Source organism: Zootoca vivipara, chromosome 11, assembly GCF_965207765.1.
Source record: "Zootoca vivipara chromosome 11, rZooViv2.hap1.1, whole genome shotgun sequence".
Lineage (NCBI taxonomy): Eukaryota > Metazoa > Chordata > Lepidosauria > Squamata > Lacertidae > Zootoca > Zootoca vivipara.
Window position 1 is genome coordinate 57021881 of NC_142594.1, and position 17319 is coordinate 57039199.

The window sequence follows — 17319 nt, forward strand, 5'->3', positions numbered from 1 at the left end:
ACTAATCTGCGTGTGCCTACACTGGATGCTCAGATGTCTGGAATAGAGAAAATGGACAGAGATAAGTTTTTCGTGCTCTCTCTTAGCACTAGAACATGTGGGCAGCCGATGAAGCTGACTGTTGGAAGAGTCAGGACGGATAAAAGGACCTCCTTCTTCATTGTTAAACTGCGGAACTCCCTCCCATAGGAGGCAGTGATGGCCACCAAGCTAGATAGCTTTTGGATTAGATAAATTGATGGAGGAGAAGGGCTATTGATGGCTGCTAGCCATGATGGCCATGCCCTGCCCTGCCACCACAGTTGGAGGAAGCAATCCTGATTTTGGGTTTCCCACGATAGGAACTTGTCCTCACAGTGGCCAATCAGATGCCTAAGTTATTGGTGTAGAGACTCAAGAGTGGCTTGTGAGAGCCATGCGGTCTGAGCTTGGAGCAACCAGCTCGAACCACTTCCCAGGTTGAGGTGCTCTGGGAGACTGAGGAGGGAGCAAAGACCTGATTACCTGGTTCCTTCCCAGGTGAGGGGAAGTGGGTTTATTTGCTAAGCCTGGCAGGACACCTTACTCTATGGTTTTAACCCCTTCATGCATCCATTCAACTTACGCATCTTGGTTATATGAGGCTGCTTTATCCCACAGACCTCCACCCACGTTGATGCGCAGTGTCAGGAGGTGACCTTTGAGGATGTCGCCATCAGCTTTTCCCGCGAGGAGTGGTCCATGCTGGACGGGTGGCAGAAGGATCTGCACCAGGAAGTGATGCTGGAGAATTTCACGTTGCTTCTTTCCGTGGGTAAGGCCTTGTGCGCTGCCATCGCCCTTGCAGAAAGGGTCACCCTGCCCCCTTGTTTTGGGGTGGTCCCTGTATTCCGCAGGATACAGAGACAAGCAGAACCCCACCCCCCGGCCATCATACAATGGATTTGGGACCCATTGAGGCTGGTTTTGTGGGAGAGGTGCAGAGGGCCCAATCCAGCTGGACATTCTCTCTCTCTCTCTCTCTTTTTATTAAATTTTCTGTTTTACAATTTAAAATACTCATTTTTACAACCTTAATGACTTCCCTTCTTCTATTTCCATGGTTCATTATGCGTATCATAAATCCCTGCATATTTTACACAAATGATACCATTCAGCATTCCATTAGTACATCCATCGAAACTTATTTACACTGCTAAATTTATCTTAATGCTGCCAGTGTTTTCAGCTGTACACAGTTATTTCCCATTTAGTCAATAAACGTTCAGCTTAAGTTGCCATTCTTCTTTAGTTGGGACTTCACTCGTTTTCCATTTTTGGGCTAACAAAACACGGGCCGCAGTAGTGGCACATACAAATAACCTTTTTTGACACCTGGGAATTTCAGTCTGAATTACTGTATCCCCAACAGAAAAGACTCTGGTTTTTTTTAATAAAAAAAACTGTTAAACATTTTTTTCAATTCATTATAGATCATTTCTCAATGATCTTTTATCCTTTTACAAGTCCACCACGTAGGAAACCACATTCCCTCCACCTCTTTGCATCTCCAGCACTTATCTGATTCTGTCTTGTACATCTTTGCAAGCCTACTCGGAGTTAAATACCACCTGTAAATCATTTTCAGGTAGTTCTCCTTCAAAGAATAGCATGCTGTGAACTTCAAGTCACTTTTCCAGAGTTTTTCCCAGGTATCTGGCTGGACACTCTCCTGCATATGGGAGTGTTATCGTGAAAATTGGCAAACGACCCGAATCACTTTTATAGCAGGTTCGAAAGTCAAGCATTCTCAACTTAGTGCCATTCAGTCGGCGCCAGAGGCACCAACCACCACCTCAACCTGTTCTGAAGTCACTCCGCTGGTGATCTTGAAATAGGGTTCTGCACACTTTGTATAAAGTTCTTTTGCATTGCAATGTAGCCGAAACAAAATTCCATGCATGTTAGTACTTGGCCAATAAATTATTATTCTATTCTATTATTCTATTATTGCAACCCCCTGCAATGTCCCGTTGGTCAGAGAGCCCTCAGTGGACATACATTGTTCCTGGTCCCAGAAAACTTTATTGGCACTCTCAGGTATAACTTGGCTTTGAGCTCCCAGTTTCAAACTTAGCCCCCCCCCCCACTTTCTGCTTTGCAAACAGGCCGTTCCGTTCCTCTGGTGGAGTTGCCGTCCTTCATCAATCAGCCAGAAGGAAATATTGAGGACCAGAAACTTGGCGGGGCTGGTGGGGGAGACAGAACCAGCGGTAAGAAATCATTTTCTGTGGTGGATATCGGAACCCTTTAACAGTGCCAGGACATTGTCCTTCCACTATTTTTTGGCAAGGGATTAAAAACCTACGTCACTTAAAATAGCATTATTTCAACAAGCTATTCCAAGGTCCGTCTATAATGCCTCCTCGCAAGTAAGCCCCAGAGAGCAAAGGTCCGTTTCAGCCTCAAATAATGAAAAACCCCATAGTTTGCAGGTTAACATAAGAACATAGGAAGTGTCCTGCTGGAATCAGGCCCCTCTAATCCAGCATCCTGTTCTTACAGCAACCAGCCAGATCCCTGTGGGAAACCAGCAAGCAGGATTCGAACGCAGGAGCCCTCTCCCCTCCTGTGGTTTCCAGCCACTGGTATTCAAAGGCATTGTTCCTTCTGACTGTGGAGACAGAGCAGAGACATCCTGGTTAGCAGCCGCCAATAGCCCTCCCCTCCATGGATCTGTCCCGTCGTATTTTAAAACCATCCGTGTTGGTCATCGCTGCCTCCAGTGGCAGCGAGTTCCGTAGTCTAACTCTAATTCACTCCACCCTGGAGAGGGGATTTGTGGGTAGTTTCCCTTTCAAGAGCTTTTTCTCGGAACCAGCCCCTACCAGAGCCAGGTTCTTTGCCAAGCCGGGTGGCAGCCAGGGAGACTCGATTTACAAATATATCCCCTCATTATATGTTTCTTTTATTACTTAAAAAGCAAAAAAAGCAAATTGGTTCTAGGATTATTTTTAAAGCCTCCCCCCTCCCCCACACCTCCACCCGGTAGAAAGGACAGACGTACAGGTGAAACTTGGAAAATCAGAATATCGTCGAAAAGTGCATTTATTTCAGTAACGCAACTTAAAAGGTGAAACCAATCTATGAAGTAGATGCATGACATACAAAGCAAGATATGTCAAGCCTTTATTTGTTGTAATTGTAATTATTTGTCGTTAGGCGGGTCAATTATAAATGGAATGTAATTAATGAAACAATAACGATGTTTATTTTTGTTTATTTTGTATTACTGTAACTATTTGTTTTATTACTGTGGAATTTCCAAAAGAAAGCATTTGTAAAAAATAAAAGAAAAATAAAAAATAAGTTGCATTACTGAAATAAATGCACTTTTCGACGATATTCTAATTTTCCGAGTTTCACCTGTAGAGGGGCCTCCCAGATTGGCGCCACGGGAACTGCAATCCAAAACATTTGAAGCCCACCAGATTGAGGGAAGCTCCCTTAGGCTCTGTTTTCTTCTTTCGGGAACCGTTCCTTTTTTCAGAGGACGCATCCGAGCTGGAGGGACCCTGGGACCTGGAAGACCTGAATGAGGAGGGAGAGAGGTGTCTGACCCCAGCTAGCAACCGGGACGGTAAGAGTGGGAAGAGGGAGGGAGTGTTGGAATCACAGAAGCGTGGACTTGGGAAGGGTTCCCCCAGGGTCATCTAGTCCAACACCCTTGCAATGCAGGAATCGGTTTTTCCTCATGTTTAGTTGGGATTTCCTTTCTTGTAACTTGAAGCCACGAGTTCGAGTCCTACCCTTCATAGCAGGAGAAAACAAGCTTGCTCCATCTTCCGTGTGACAGCCCTTGAGATATTTGAAGATGGCTCTCATATCTCCTCTTTTCCAGGCTAAACATACCCAGCTCCTTCAACCGTTCCTCATAAGGCTCGGTTTCCATAATAATAATAACAATTAATTTATACCCCGCGCATCTGACTGGGGTTCCCCAGCCACTCTCGGCAGCTTGATCATCTTGGTTGACGCTCCAGCTTGTCAACATCCTTCTTAAACTGGGGTGCCCAGAACAGGTTACATTATCTTGATGGAGAAAGTGCTGTAGGCAGCTCGTGTGAGTGAGCCATGCTGCATGGGAAAATGATCCCTATCTCGGCCAGCTTGGTGGAAAATCCCCTTTTCACCCCCCAATAAATAGAGCTTGATTGTAAGGCAGCTCTCATTTTCAGATCCAGCATCAAAATTTGCTGCTAGCCGGTCACAGCTGTGTGTACGTGATCGAAGAGGACTGCATCTTCCCTGTCCGTGGAAATAAAAGGCGGAATTTTTTTCTCCCTGCTTCCCAAACAGGTGAGCACCCCAGCAGCCTCCACCTTTGCGCTCTCATGAAGCTGGTTGAGGAAATCCCAGAGTTTCTCTACGGACACACGAAGGCCGCCGGAGACCTCACCCCAGACGCCGTGGAAGCCGAGGTTCCTGCCAAGGAGGCGCCGACCAGCAGTGGTGAGTGAATTCACGGATTCCTAGAATGGTATAGCTGGAAGGGACCCCCAGGGGTCATCTAGCCCAACCCCCCGCAAGGCAGGAATCTCAGCTAAAGCATCCAGGACAGATGGCCATCCAGCCTCTGCTAAAACACCTCCAAGGAAGGAGAGTTCACCCCCTTCCCAGGGAGTCTGTTCCACCATCTAACTGACGGAAAGTTCTTCCTGGTGTTTGGTTGCAACTTTCTTGTAACTTGAAGCCATGGGTTCGAGTCCTACCCTCCAGAGCAGAGGACAACAAGCTTGCTCCCTCTTCCAGGGGACATCCTTTGAGATATTGGAAGATGGCTCTCGTATCTCCTCTTCTCCAGGCTAAACATGCCCAGCTCCTTCAACCGTTCCTCATCAGGCTCGGTTTCCAGACCCTTCATCAACTTGGTCGCCCTCTTCTGCACACCTTTCCAACTTGCCAACATCCTTCTTAAATTGTGGTGCCCAGAACTGGACACAGGACTCCCGGGGTGGTCTGACCAAGGCAGAATCGGACCCTGCGATCAGCTCTCCCTGTCATGTTCCAGGGAAGGATCCCCTCGTGATCCGCAAACCATCCAAGGGGGCCCTTGGGCAAGATCCTGATCCGTCTATTTGCTTTGTTCTTGCAGTTAAAAGAGAAGTTCCGCTGGAGAGCTTGCAACCTTTTGGCCGGCAGGGAGATATGGCGGAGCCCCTCACCCTGGGCGTGCCCAGCCATCCTGGCACACCGGCCAGTTCCACCGAGGGAGACGGGCAGGATTCCCAAACCCCAGGTAGGTATGAGCAGAAAGGGTCTTGTTACTACTTTGGTTAAATAAATTGTTTCAATTGTTGTTAAGGAAATGATTTTCCCCTCCTTCCAATAAAGTACAGCAGAAAAGTTGTCCAAATATAGTTAACTTATTAAACCTCACAATAATTTCATAATTATCTGTCTATGTATTTCTAATACTATAACCGAAGCAGTGATTTATTATATAACTGTAAAAACTCCTCTGAAAAATTATTATTCTAAGAATGAAACCTTCCCCTGGTTGTAAATAAAGATTATACCAGAAAGAATGAGTCTTTCTGTAAAAAAAGGAGATTTAAATCAAGTCTTACTGACTAGTGATTTAAATCGTAATTTAAATCGATTCGATTTAAATCAAACCCACCCTAGTTCGGGGAAGGAATCGAGGTATCTGTGGACGGCAGCTCCACCAGAGAGCAACCAAAGGATGGGTCCACCTGCTGTTATCGGGGGGCCTATGTCGCGAGGATACCTGTCTTAGGGCCCTAACACGGCCGGGGATCTAACATGTTTGTAGCGAGAGGGAAAACTGGCGCAAATCCGGAAACAAATCAGTGTTTGGTGTTCCTGTTGTTACAGCAGACACAACGGCAGGAGGGTCCCCCGCCCTTGATGTTGGTACAAATGATGGAGGGCGGGAGGGCGGGGCTGTGGGCGGGGCTACCGCTCCTCAAGCCACGCCCACCGACCCTCTGGACGGCCCTGCCGCAGGAGAGACGGAGCCAAACAGAGGAGGCCCCGGAGAACCCCTCCATGGAGGTATGAAGGAGAGAGGGAACCCTTCTGTTTTTTGCCACAGTCCAATTCAAAGAGGCAACGTGGCAGAAATGGATAAAGTGGCATGGAGAGAGGGGATAGAGATTTCTTTCCTTTTTCCTACCCTGTTCGTGATATCCCGTGAAGCTGAAGGTTGGAAGGCTCAGGAGAGATAAAACGAAGTCCTTCCCGTGGCACAGAGCTGAACTGTGGAACTCCCTGCCACAGGAGGCAGTGGTGGCCAGCGACTTGGATGGCTTTTAAAGAGGGTTAGACGAATTCATGGAGGAGGAGAGGCTGTCGGGGGCTGCTAACCAAGAGGCCTATGCTCTGCCTCCATGGTCTTGTGTTCAGGTCCTACTTGTGGGTTCCCTGCAGGCATCTCTTGGACCACCATGAAAAGAGGGTGCTGGACTAGAAAGGCCATTGGCCAGACCCAGCAAACTCCTCTTCTGTACTGACGTTTATTAAAGGAAGAGGAGCAGGGAATCGTAAAGCTGGATGCAACCTAAGGTTCATCCCTCTAAACATCAAGGAGAGAAGAGAGATGTCAGCATAGAGAAAAAAGCTCCAGGGGAGCTGGGGGTCCCCCACTCCATTAGCCCATTAGGGTATGTAGAGTTGCCAAGCTAAACGTTGTCCAACCACAAAAATAATAGCAGATTTGAATTCCTCACACCCAGAAACATATTTTTAAGACCCTTCACCGAAGAAACGAAGAATGATTAAGTTTCACCTCCTAAAATGACGCTATCTGTTACGCCATGCAAACCGCTCTGAGCGAGCTGTGGCACCCAGGCTTCCCCCCCCCCCCAATGCATTTATTTATTTGGTTTTTCACATTAAAACTTTACAGTCGCATATCAAACATACGACATAGACACAAGATTTCAAGGAATCTCCTAGACTTCCCTCCCCCCCCCCTTTGTGGGTCCTATTATTAATAGGTTCCTCCTGCATCTTTTATGATAATCTAAATCTTTTACTTCTCCATTGTGTCCAAAATTCACCCTTAATTTCCCCATTCCTTATTAAAATTTCATTTCCCCATTCCTTATTTACATTTCCCCATTCCTTATTAAAATTTTGGTCTTCCTGATTTTCGATTCTTCCGGGTCATTTTAGCCATTTCAGCATAGTCCATCAACTTGTTCTGCCATTCTTCTCTGGTCGGGACTTCATCTTCTTTCCATCTAATGGAAAGAGTTACACCTAAACTTCCAGCAGAACAGGCCAAATGCTGCTGTTGTAACAACAACAACAACAACAACAACAACAACAACAACAACAACAACATATTTATACCCCGCCCATCTCGCTGGGTTTCCCCAGCCACTCTGTGCGGCTTCCAACAGAATATTAAAATACAGTAATCTATTAAACATTAAAAGCTTCCCTAAACAGGGCTGCCTTCAGATGTCTTCTAAAAGTCTGGTAGCTGTTTTTCTCTTTGACATCTGATGGGAGGGCATTCCACAGGGCGGGTGCCACTACCGAGAAGGCCCTCTGCCTGGTTCCCTGCAACTTGGCTTCTCTCAACGAGGGAACCACCAGAAGGCCCTCGGCACTGGACCTCAGTGTCCGAGCAGAATGGTGGGGGTGGAGACGCTCCTTCAGGTATACTGGACCGAGGCCATTTAGGGCTTTAAAGGTCAGCACCAACACTTTGAATTGTGCTTGAATTGTACTGGGAGCCAATGTAGGTCTTTCAGGACCGGTGTTATGTGGTCTCGGCGGCAGCTCCCAAGACATCTGAAGGCAGCCCTGTTTAGGGAAGTTTTCAATGTTTGATGTTTGATGTTTTGTCGCTTTTTATTATTATTATTAATATTCTGTTGGGAGCTGCCCAGAGTGGCTAGGAAAACCCAGCCAGTTAGGCAGGGTATTATTATTATTAATAATAATAATAATAATAATAATAATAATAATAATAATATTCACCTTCCTTTCCCAGCCTGGCTTGGCGGCCCTTCCCCAAACAACGACGCAGCTTGTTCTTCTTCTCTCTCAGAAACGGCAGCAGAGGAGAAGCCCCTGCAAGGGCTTCTGAAGAGCCTGAAGGAACTGATCGTACACCAGCCTCCTCACACATCCCGCAGGAACCCCAGCAGCGGCCGGCAGCCAGCCCTGCGGCAGAAGATGAGGGAAGGGACCTGTGGGTCTCACCCTGGCCAAGGTGGGTCTGAACACACTCAGGTTTAAGGATGCCCAGCGGTTCCTTCCGGTCTGTTCTGGCACCTTGCTTGGACTTCCTTGCGTTGCAGGGGTTGGACTAGATGGCTCTCAGGGGTCACTTCCAGCTCTACAATGCCTTGATTGATTGATTGATTGAATTTATATACCGCCCGATACCCGGAGGTCTCAGGGCAGTTCACGGAAAAGATCACAATATATAAAATCAAAATAAGAACAATAACCCAATAACACGCCCCCCCCCAAAGAGCCACATTTTAAAAGGGTATAGGATGTCCATTAGGTCAACCAAAGGCCTGCTTAAAGAGGAACATTTTTGCCAAGCGCCTAAAGGTTATAATGAAGGCGCCAGGCGAACCTCCCTGGGAAGAGCATTCCCACAAATGGGGAGCTAGTGCAGAAAAAGCCCCGTTCTCATTTTGCCACCTTCCGGACCTCTCAAGGAGGAGGCACACGAATGAGGGCCTCAGGAGATGATTTGCCATGTGACTTACAGGAAAGCAAAATGTACAATACATAACACCATGGGGGATGGAGGAATGGGGGGAAACGTATAAGGTAACATCCGTAGGGTGGAGAAAGCATACCAGCCGTATAAATAGGAGCGAACAACATTATCAATACTCAAATAATGAATGAAACAGTAGTCTGGCCCACTAATGAGCAAATAAGCAAAACCTCGACTGGCCGGCATAACCAGGTGAGGGTAGCCGATGGGTCTCAAACCCTCGAGGTGTTAGGGACCCAATTTCACCTTGGTGGTTTTTTGGGGGGTGGTACTGGTAGTCTGAGACGGCCCTGATTCCTTATTTCTGTGCACAGTTAAAACTGAAGCCGTGGATGAGGAGCTGCCTGCCGCTAGCCTGGAAAACGCTGCTGCACGAGGAGGATCCAGCCCTCCAGTTGCTCCCTCCTGTCGCGTTTCCACCTGCCAGGCTGAAGGAGGCAGGAGAAGGAGCCGGTCAGAGGCAAAGAACAGGAACATCTTTGCAGTGGGTAAGCTGTGGGGGTTTGTTTACTGATCCCTCCCACTGCATGGAGGACACGTTTCCTCTGGCCAAATCCTGCGCCTGGTGAAAGGGGACGAGGTTAAATGGGCTCATAGCTCTAATGTGGTTAGCTCTGGGTTTATCCACACTCGTGCTTCTTCTTTCCCCCGAGGGAAACTGCTCTTTAGTGCTCAGTTGGTGCAAACAGCAATTTTGGTTTTATCTGGGTTGACGTCCGCTCTGATTTAGTGCTAAAGTGTGGGAAAGGAGGGGGGCGAGGGGGAAACCGGGCGCAGCATTCAGGTTTTCGAGTGACCAGCAGCCCACACTCCCTGAGCGTCCCGGTCTCTTACAGGCAGGAGACTAGATCACCACCGGGGTAGGGGGCTCATGCCACAGGACTCCCCCAGTGGAGATAACCTCACTGAAGTTCGGGCAGCAGCCGCTATGGAGAAATTATCTGAACGCTTTGGCTTGAAGTATGGATGCGAGCTTAATCTGTAATTTAAAAGATTTTCCAAGGCCGTTTCCATGCTCTGTGGATGCATGCAGGACTTCGCATCATCTGTACATGCATTTGTCCTGGAAGACATTTTAAGCTTGGCAATGGTTTTAAGAATTTCCATTTAAGTTTGTAAGAGCAGTTGAAATGCCCAGGCAGAGAGGTTTGCCATGCCTGAAGTTGGTACACGGGTTTAGGGGCACCCCTTCCCTTAAGTGGGGTATAGGGGGTCGATTCTGGAGTACAGTATGATCAGATCGTATGTGGAGGCTTGGTTCTAAGGGTTCTGCCTATACAGACAAGCATGCATCTGTTGAACCTCCCCTTCACGAGCTGGCTTCTCCCGGGAAGGAAGGCTGGGCGCTTAAAAGCTCTTGCCCTGGTGGGAAAACCTTGCATGCATCCAATTCGTACAATTTCAACTGGTCACCCTTCAAGGTTGAAATCTCAAATTAGCAGGGGTCAGCAAACTTTTTCAGCAGGGGGCCGGTCCACTGTCCCTCGGACCTTGTGGGGGGCCGGACTATATTTTGAAAAAAACAATGAACGAATTCCTACACCCCACAAATAACCCAGAGGTGCATTTTAAATAAAAGGACACATTCTACTCATGTAAGAACACGCTGATTCCTGGACCGTCCGAGGGCCGGATTAAGAAGGCGATTGGGCCGGATCCAGCCCCTGGGCCTTAGGTTGCCTATCCATGAGTTAAGAGGGAATTATAGGGACAGAACTACCTAAAATGTATAGAAATTTATTTATGTATGCTACTACAGCAGCAAGAATGTTACTTGCCCCGAAATGGAAAGAAGCAAAAGTCCCAGCAAAGGAAGAATGGATAATTTTTTTATGGAATATGCAGAAATGGCGAAACTTACTGGAAGAAGAAGAAATCGAGATAACATTTTTTTAAATGAAAGAATGAAAATGTTTTATTGAATATTTACAGACAAATTATAAACAGATAAAAACATTGGCAGGATTATTGTAATAATCTGCAGTTTCATAAGAGTATATATTTAAAGAAGATGAATAAATGAGCAAATTAAGTTAATTTGGATATGCAAGAAAGATATTAAAAATGAACTTAAGGAACCGCTGGACAAGGGGGAAGGAAGTCGAGTTTTGAAATGTTAAAATGATTGAAAATTAGTGAAATGTATAAACCTGAGAAGCATTTTTTTTAAAATGCAATTTCAACCAGCCAGCTTTGAAATTGCAATAGTTGGATGCGTGCAAGATGCGATTGTACAGTACCTTTAAATGGCGACAAATTCCCAGTTTTTGCCACATCCATGTGAGAGCCATTGCCAGCCATGAGGATTTGCTGATAGTTTCTGCTGCGGGTGTGTTTCAAGCTTCTGGTTTAGCCTTTGTGTTTTCCTTTTTTTGGGGAAAAGTTAAAGTGGAAGCGAGGAGCAGCAGCCCCTCACTTCAGTACCCGGACAGACCTGATCATCCTCTCAGTCCATGTGGAGCCCCAGGCAAGGAGGGGGCGGCCGAGGAGACCCGAGTCCTGGGCATCAAAAGTAAGACTCCTCTTGCTGACTTTGCAGGGCGGGGTGAGGTGGGGGGGGCAAAGGTGAGGGGGTTGTCTTTATCTAGCGCCTTCTGGCAGTTTGAGGCATTCAGAAGACTTTGGATGAGATCAGCCAACTATTGATAACAGACTTGATGTGTCCGATGAAATTAGGAAGAGGGTCATAGCTCAGAGGAAGTGTATTTCTCCAGTAGGAAGCAACCTTATGCCTAATTATAGAATGATAGACCTGCAGAGTTTGAAGGGGACTGTAAGGGTCCTCTAGTCCAACCCCCTGCAATGCAGGAATCTCAACTGAAGCATCCATGACAGATGGCCATCCAGCCTCTGTTCTCAAAACCTCCACAGAAAGAGAGTCCACCAATTTCTGAAGGAAGCCCCTGTGACGAATGTCCTCCTCTCTATTACTAAATGCGACACAGGAATCCAGAGGTGAAGCCACACACACTCTTTTCCCTCCGTCTCCCAAATAAACCACTTTATTCTTGGGAGTTTATAAGTAAAGAGACTCTCCCTCCAGCTCACGTGGCCTGGTATCAAAGAAAAACTCTAGGCTGTTTGAAAGAATAACCTCCTGTCACCAGTAAAGGGTCCCTCTCGGCCTGATTCCTCTTACTGTAAAAGTTTGCCCCTTTCCACGCTGGCAACTTGTTGGCACCCCAGGTTATCTTTCTAAGCCTCCTCAGTGTTACTCTAAGACACGGACTTTTGCCTCCTTTCCTGAGGTGAATTTTGTCCTCTAATGAGTTACCACTTCTGTGAGTCCTGATACCTTGCTGGAAAAATAATGACGATACTTCTTGGCACAAAAGAGAAGAATTTTATTAACCTTAGAACATAAGTTATTTAATTAACGTTTCATGAGTTTATAAGAAGCATTTCGATTGTAGGTAATCTCCGTCAAACCCTTAACATCGAGCCTTCCTGAACCTCATCCAGATCCCCACTATCCTGGCCTCTCAACTTTCTTCCTCACATCTATCCACTCCCTCTCCCTCTCCTCAACTGACAAAACCGCTGCTCCCTCCTTTTAAACTGGGAACAGTCCCGCCCCCATCAGAATGTTATGTCAGTCAGGCTGGAGGTGGATTAACTCTTTTCCAGCCAGCCAGGTAGGAATAAATATTTCAAAACCGTGTCAATCCGTTACAGCCCCTTCCACTGCCAAACAGTTCACGCTATCATAAAGTTCTTCCTGGTGTCTCTTCCAGAATCCCCTTCCTTGTCATTTGAATTCATTGGTTGGGCTGACCCCCCTCTGGAGCAGCAGAAAACAAGCTTGCTCCATCTTCCATGCGGCAGTCTTTCAGATATTTGAAGGTGGCTATTGTATCACATCTCAGTCTCCTCTAGGCTAAACACCCCCAGCTTCCTCAACCCTTCCTCCTAAGGCTGGTCAAGGCAGAACGGAGTGGAAGTATGACTTCCTTGGATCGGGGCACTAGACCTCTGTTGATGCAGCCTAGAATAACCTTAGCTTTTTTTAAAAAAATTGCTGCTGCTGCTGCTGCTGCTGCTGCTGCTGCTGCTGCTGCTGTGTCACACAGTTGACTCATGTCAAGCTTGTGGTCTACCAAGGCCCCGAGATCATTTTCCAGGTGTCCCCCATCCTATATTTGTGCATCTGGTTCTTCCTGCCTAAGTGCAGGACTTTACATTTGTCCCTACTGAAATTCATTCTGTTAGTTTGGGCCCAGTTCTGCAATCTGTTAATGTCATCTTGAATTCTGATTCTGTCTTCTGTGGCCTTAGCTACCCCTCCCAGTTTGGTGTCATCTGCAGATTTGGCGAGCATCCCCTCAATTCCTTCATCCTTGTCATTTATAAAAATGTTAAACAACAACTTGCCCAGGACAGAACCCTGCGGCACCCAACTTCTCACTTTTTCCCAGTGTTGTAAGCCAAAAATGGCTTATCTTCTGAGTTAGCCAATAAAACTCAGAGACAAGAGGAGTTAGGAGTCCATTTTGTTTATTGCAAAGCAATAAGGTTACAGTCGAATCTTTTCGCAAAACTGCAACCCCGCCCAAAGGTCGGGCAGGAATTTATAACATTTCAGACAAAGGATTTTGATTTAACCAATCACATAAAGCATTACATCATTTAATATTTTAATATTCATCATTATCTCATTTCATATTTAATATGTATGTCATTACCTTATCTAATACGCAAGCGCAATAAGCATTGCTAACTGGGCCAAGGATTGCTAACTAGGCCTTTGATTCTCAATAATATGTTACATTGTGAGATAGTATGCGTGTTGGGAACCAGTGTTACGTGTACTATGTAACAATTTGTGTTCTAGTTTATGAATTATATCTTTGTGATTTGTGTGTTAGCTGACCTTCTGTTCTGGTAAAAGAACGGCATCTTGCTAAATCATCAGTTTCTTAAAGCAACAAGCTCCCATAATTCACTATTATAAGCATATTCTAGGATTTATAGGGATTTACATTATTACCTTAATTGGGGCCCTTTGGGCCCCTGCTACACTCTCAATTCCTTCATCCTTGTCATTTATAAAAATGTTAAACAACAACTTGCCCAGGACAGAACCCTGCGGCACCCCACTTGTCACTTTTTCCCAGGATGACGACAAATCATGAATGAGTCCTCTTTGGGTTCGGTCAGTCAACCAGCTACAAATCCACCTAACAGTTACCTCGTTCAACCCACATTTTGTGGGATATAAAGCTGTCAGTCAAGTCCAACATTCCGAGAGGACCAACTGCCTCTATGTGGCAGGCAGTTTTGTCGGTTGGTCGGTTGCTGCTAGGAGTGTTAACTGGCAACTGCTCGGATGCAGTCTTCTCATGACTCATGACTGTCTAGTATATAGTTTATCTGTTATGTAAGCTAAGCCTGCCTTCAGGAACAACTCTGTAAACCTGAATGAATCTGAAAGCAAAGTAGTTTATGTTAATAAGATTCAGATTCATGTGTGTTTTCTATGAGAGGGACAGAAAGGGATTATCAACCTGGAAAGTATAATTATTGACAGGACTCAAACGAGTTAGCAACCCACTTGTCGCTGCATAAACTCAAACAGGGGATCGTTTAAACTCTGCTAAATTATATAAACGTTCCCACACACATTTTACCAGCTTCCTCATGAAAATATTGCGAGGGACTTTGTCAGAAGCCTTACTGAACTCAAGATACACTACATCCAGAGCATTCCCCTGATCCACCAAGCTTAACTCTGTCAAAGCAGATATTCTGCCACTGAGCTATGGCCCTTCTCAAAGGGCCTTCAGGGGTGTGAATGTATGTTTGGATTCTGTTCCTCCCAAAGGAATTGATCTGTACTGTATATGGTTTGCCTTGGAGTACTGGGAATTCTCAGACAGGGTAGGAGGTGGGGGGAGATGAGGGCTGGCTCCACTTTAACCTTGGTTCCCGCCCGCCCCCCGGTTCTTTGCAACAGTTAAAATGGAAGAACCATCTGAGGACCTTGTGCGAGACCTGAAGGAAGTCCCCGAGGAGGAGCGAGACCTGGCACCTAGCCTCCCTGATGGATCCGTCTCTAACAGCAGCCCAGAGACAGGGATGGACCTGGGAATGTGGGTCCCATATTCGGAGGGTGAGACAGAGTCCAGACAGGGTGGGGCGGTGGGATGAATGGACTGGTTGGTTCGGAAAACATGGGGTGGGAGGGCATTTGAAGAGAGGAATGATGCACTCACAGCAACTGGAGAAGGCAGAAGAGATCTACGCTTGTCCACACTTAGCCAGGTCCTATTTTCCACCAAGGGGGCTGATCCTGGCCACTGGCGTAGGAAGCCGCTCGGGCGTTGCTCACGGAGCTGGGAGCGATGGGTGGGCAGGAGGGGATGCTTCTCCCCACCAGCCTCCAGCCTCCCGGTAAAAAACCTCGCTCGGCGCGGCTGGCTTGCTTGCTCACCTGCTCGGCCGGTGTGCACTTTGCTTCTTCCTGCTGGGCAGCAGGAAGGAAGAAGCTTTTTACCAGGCGGCGGGACTCGGCTTGGGAGTCGCGGGGGGGGGGGAGTGTCACCCCCCTCCAGGGTGGCACTCGGGGCGGACCACCCCCAATGCACCCCTTGCTACGCCCCTGATCCTGGCCTGCCTGGGGAGCTCTCTCCCCAGTTACCTGGAGCAGGTGGGTTAAAGGCGGGTGTGTCGGATCCTCAGCTTTCATGCCAGATTCTTCCCAGGATGCGGGGCGATGGGAAGGGCCTCCAGGTACCCTGTTGCTTCCCATTGGGGGACGGGGACTCCTGCCTCTGCTGCATGGTGAGCATTGCAGGGGGTTGGGCTAGATGACCCCTGGGGGTCCCTCCCGATTCTCCAATCCTGCAATTTTCCCCTCGTTTCCAACGCAGCCTGGAGCCCAGTGACCAGCCCTCTCCATGGGCTCCTGAACTGCTTGAAGGACATCCCTGACCCCAGGCCTCAGGCCTCCCAAGCCGTGGCTGCAAAAAGAGGAGGAGGACCAAAAGAGCGAAGGAAAGGAGGAAGGAGAGGAAGATTAGGTACGCTCTCTGGGTGGCGGGCGAGGGTGGGAGAGACTTGGGAGGCGGCAGGGAGCCTCTCAAGCCTTAGAAATGGGCCTGGGTGGCCTGACACCCATTTTTAAAAGCACCAGATTGACTCTTGTTTTCTTGCTTCCCTGCAGATCCACGCAGCGATGTGGCTGCAGCAGAGAGGGCAGAGCAAGGCAACTCCCAGTGCAACACCCCTCCATCGCTTGCCCTCTGTGGTAAGGGGGTGGGATTTGGTTTGTGCTTTCTCTTTGCGGTCTGGAGTTGCTAGGGGACTACAACTCCCATCAGCCCCCTGGCCATTCTGGACTACAACTCCCATCAGCCCCAACCAACACGGTCACTTTTATTTATTTTTATTTCGTAAAGGTTGTACATTCCTCAGCTGCGAGAAAACCAACTGTCTCGAAGTGGTTTACAAAAGAAAATGAAAAAATGATCCCTTAGCCAGATTGACAAGAGTAGTTTCAGATTTTCGGAAAGTTAAATAACAGCAGGCTAAAAATAGATTAGAACTCATGCCATCTTTCTAAAAAATCTGGACAGGGTTGATTAACCAGAATGTTTCCGCCAGTTAAATTGATGGATTATGCCGAAACGGCAAAAAATGACCGGAAGAATCGGAAATCAGGAAGACCAAAATTTCCTCCACTTGAAGCTGCTGCGTGGGTGTTTCTATGGGGTAAAGGGATATTGTAGGCAAACCGGTCCCAAGTTATTAAGGTCTTTATAAACCAATAGTATATGTACTAATACGGTGCTGTGGCTGATGGGACTTGTAGTCCAGAACTTCTAGAGACCGCCAGGTTAGGGAAAGGCACCACCACTCATTTGGTGAGGGTCAGTGATGGCCGCCCAAACAGGGACCGATGGCCTCCTGTTTTTATTTCTTCCGACAGACCCTCTTCCAGAGAGTTTTCTCCCTCGAGGGCCGGAGACCTTCCTTGGTGAATCACCTGCCAAACAGCCTCGCCTGTCCACCATGTGCACCAGCAGCCACGGGGGTCCAGACACAGAATGGCGGAAATCTAAGTTAGGGATGTCACGACAAGGTCAGGGGGCGGCTTGCTCCATTGGTTTGCCATTCCCTCCTTGAATTTACTGAGCCTCTCCTAACTGGCAGCCGTGGAAAAAAAGGCAGATTCCACTCTGTGGGTCATTTGGAAAGGGATTGAAAATAGAGCTGCCAATGTCTCAAGTCTATGGTGCGATCACGTTTGGAAACCTGTGTGCCGTTCTGGGCGCCTCCTCTCAAAAGAGATATGGAAGGGTTGGGAAGTTTCAGGAAAGGGGTGGCAAAAAGAAAGGGTGCAGCATTTGGGACTTTTTAGTTTAGCGGAAAGTCAAGAGAGAGGAGGCACGATGGAAGTTTATAAAATTAGGCATAGCTTGGAGAGAGCAAAGCAGAGTTTTCTCCCTCTCTCATAAACAATAAAACTTGTGGACGTCCCATGAAGCAAACGTTGAAAGATTCGGGACAGGTGAAAGAAGCAGAGTTAAACTGTGGAACTCCCTGCCATAGGAGGCAGTGACGGCCACCAGCTCGGATGGCTTCCA

At 47.4% G+C, this 17319-nt stretch overlaps 1 protein-coding gene across 5 annotated transcripts in view; it reads left to right on the plus strand.

Annotated features, from left to right (window-relative positions):
• Positions 1 to 17319, plus strand: part of KRABD3 (KRAB domain containing 3) — a 51544-nt gene that overhangs the window by 12569 nt on the left and 21656 nt on the right. For 2 of the 5 annotated variants that reach the window (XM_088653954.1, XM_060280458.2), the window contains exons 2-14: positions 640 to 793; positions 2127 to 2231; positions 3509 to 3598; positions 4318 to 4470; positions 5114 to 5257; positions 5857 to 6036; positions 7988 to 8209; positions 9049 to 9222; positions 11118 to 11246; positions 14688 to 14843; positions 15604 to 15753; positions 15897 to 15980; positions 16662 to 16814. In XM_088653954.1, coding sequence (XP_088510080.1) covers positions 640 to 793; positions 2127 to 2231; positions 3509 to 3598; positions 4318 to 4470; positions 5114 to 5257; positions 5857 to 6036; positions 7988 to 8209; positions 9049 to 9222; positions 11118 to 11246; positions 14688 to 14843; positions 15604 to 15753; positions 15897 to 15980; positions 16662 to 16814 — 1894 coding nt within the window. The remainder of the gene's footprint in view (positions 1 to 639; positions 794 to 2126; positions 2232 to 3508; positions 3599 to 4317; positions 4471 to 5113; positions 5258 to 5856; positions 6037 to 7987; positions 8210 to 9048; positions 9223 to 11117; positions 11247 to 14687; positions 14844 to 15603; positions 15754 to 15896; positions 15981 to 16661; positions 16815 to 17319) is intronic. The other 3 variants (XM_088653952.1, XM_060280460.2, XM_088653955.1) reach the window with 3 other exon arrangements.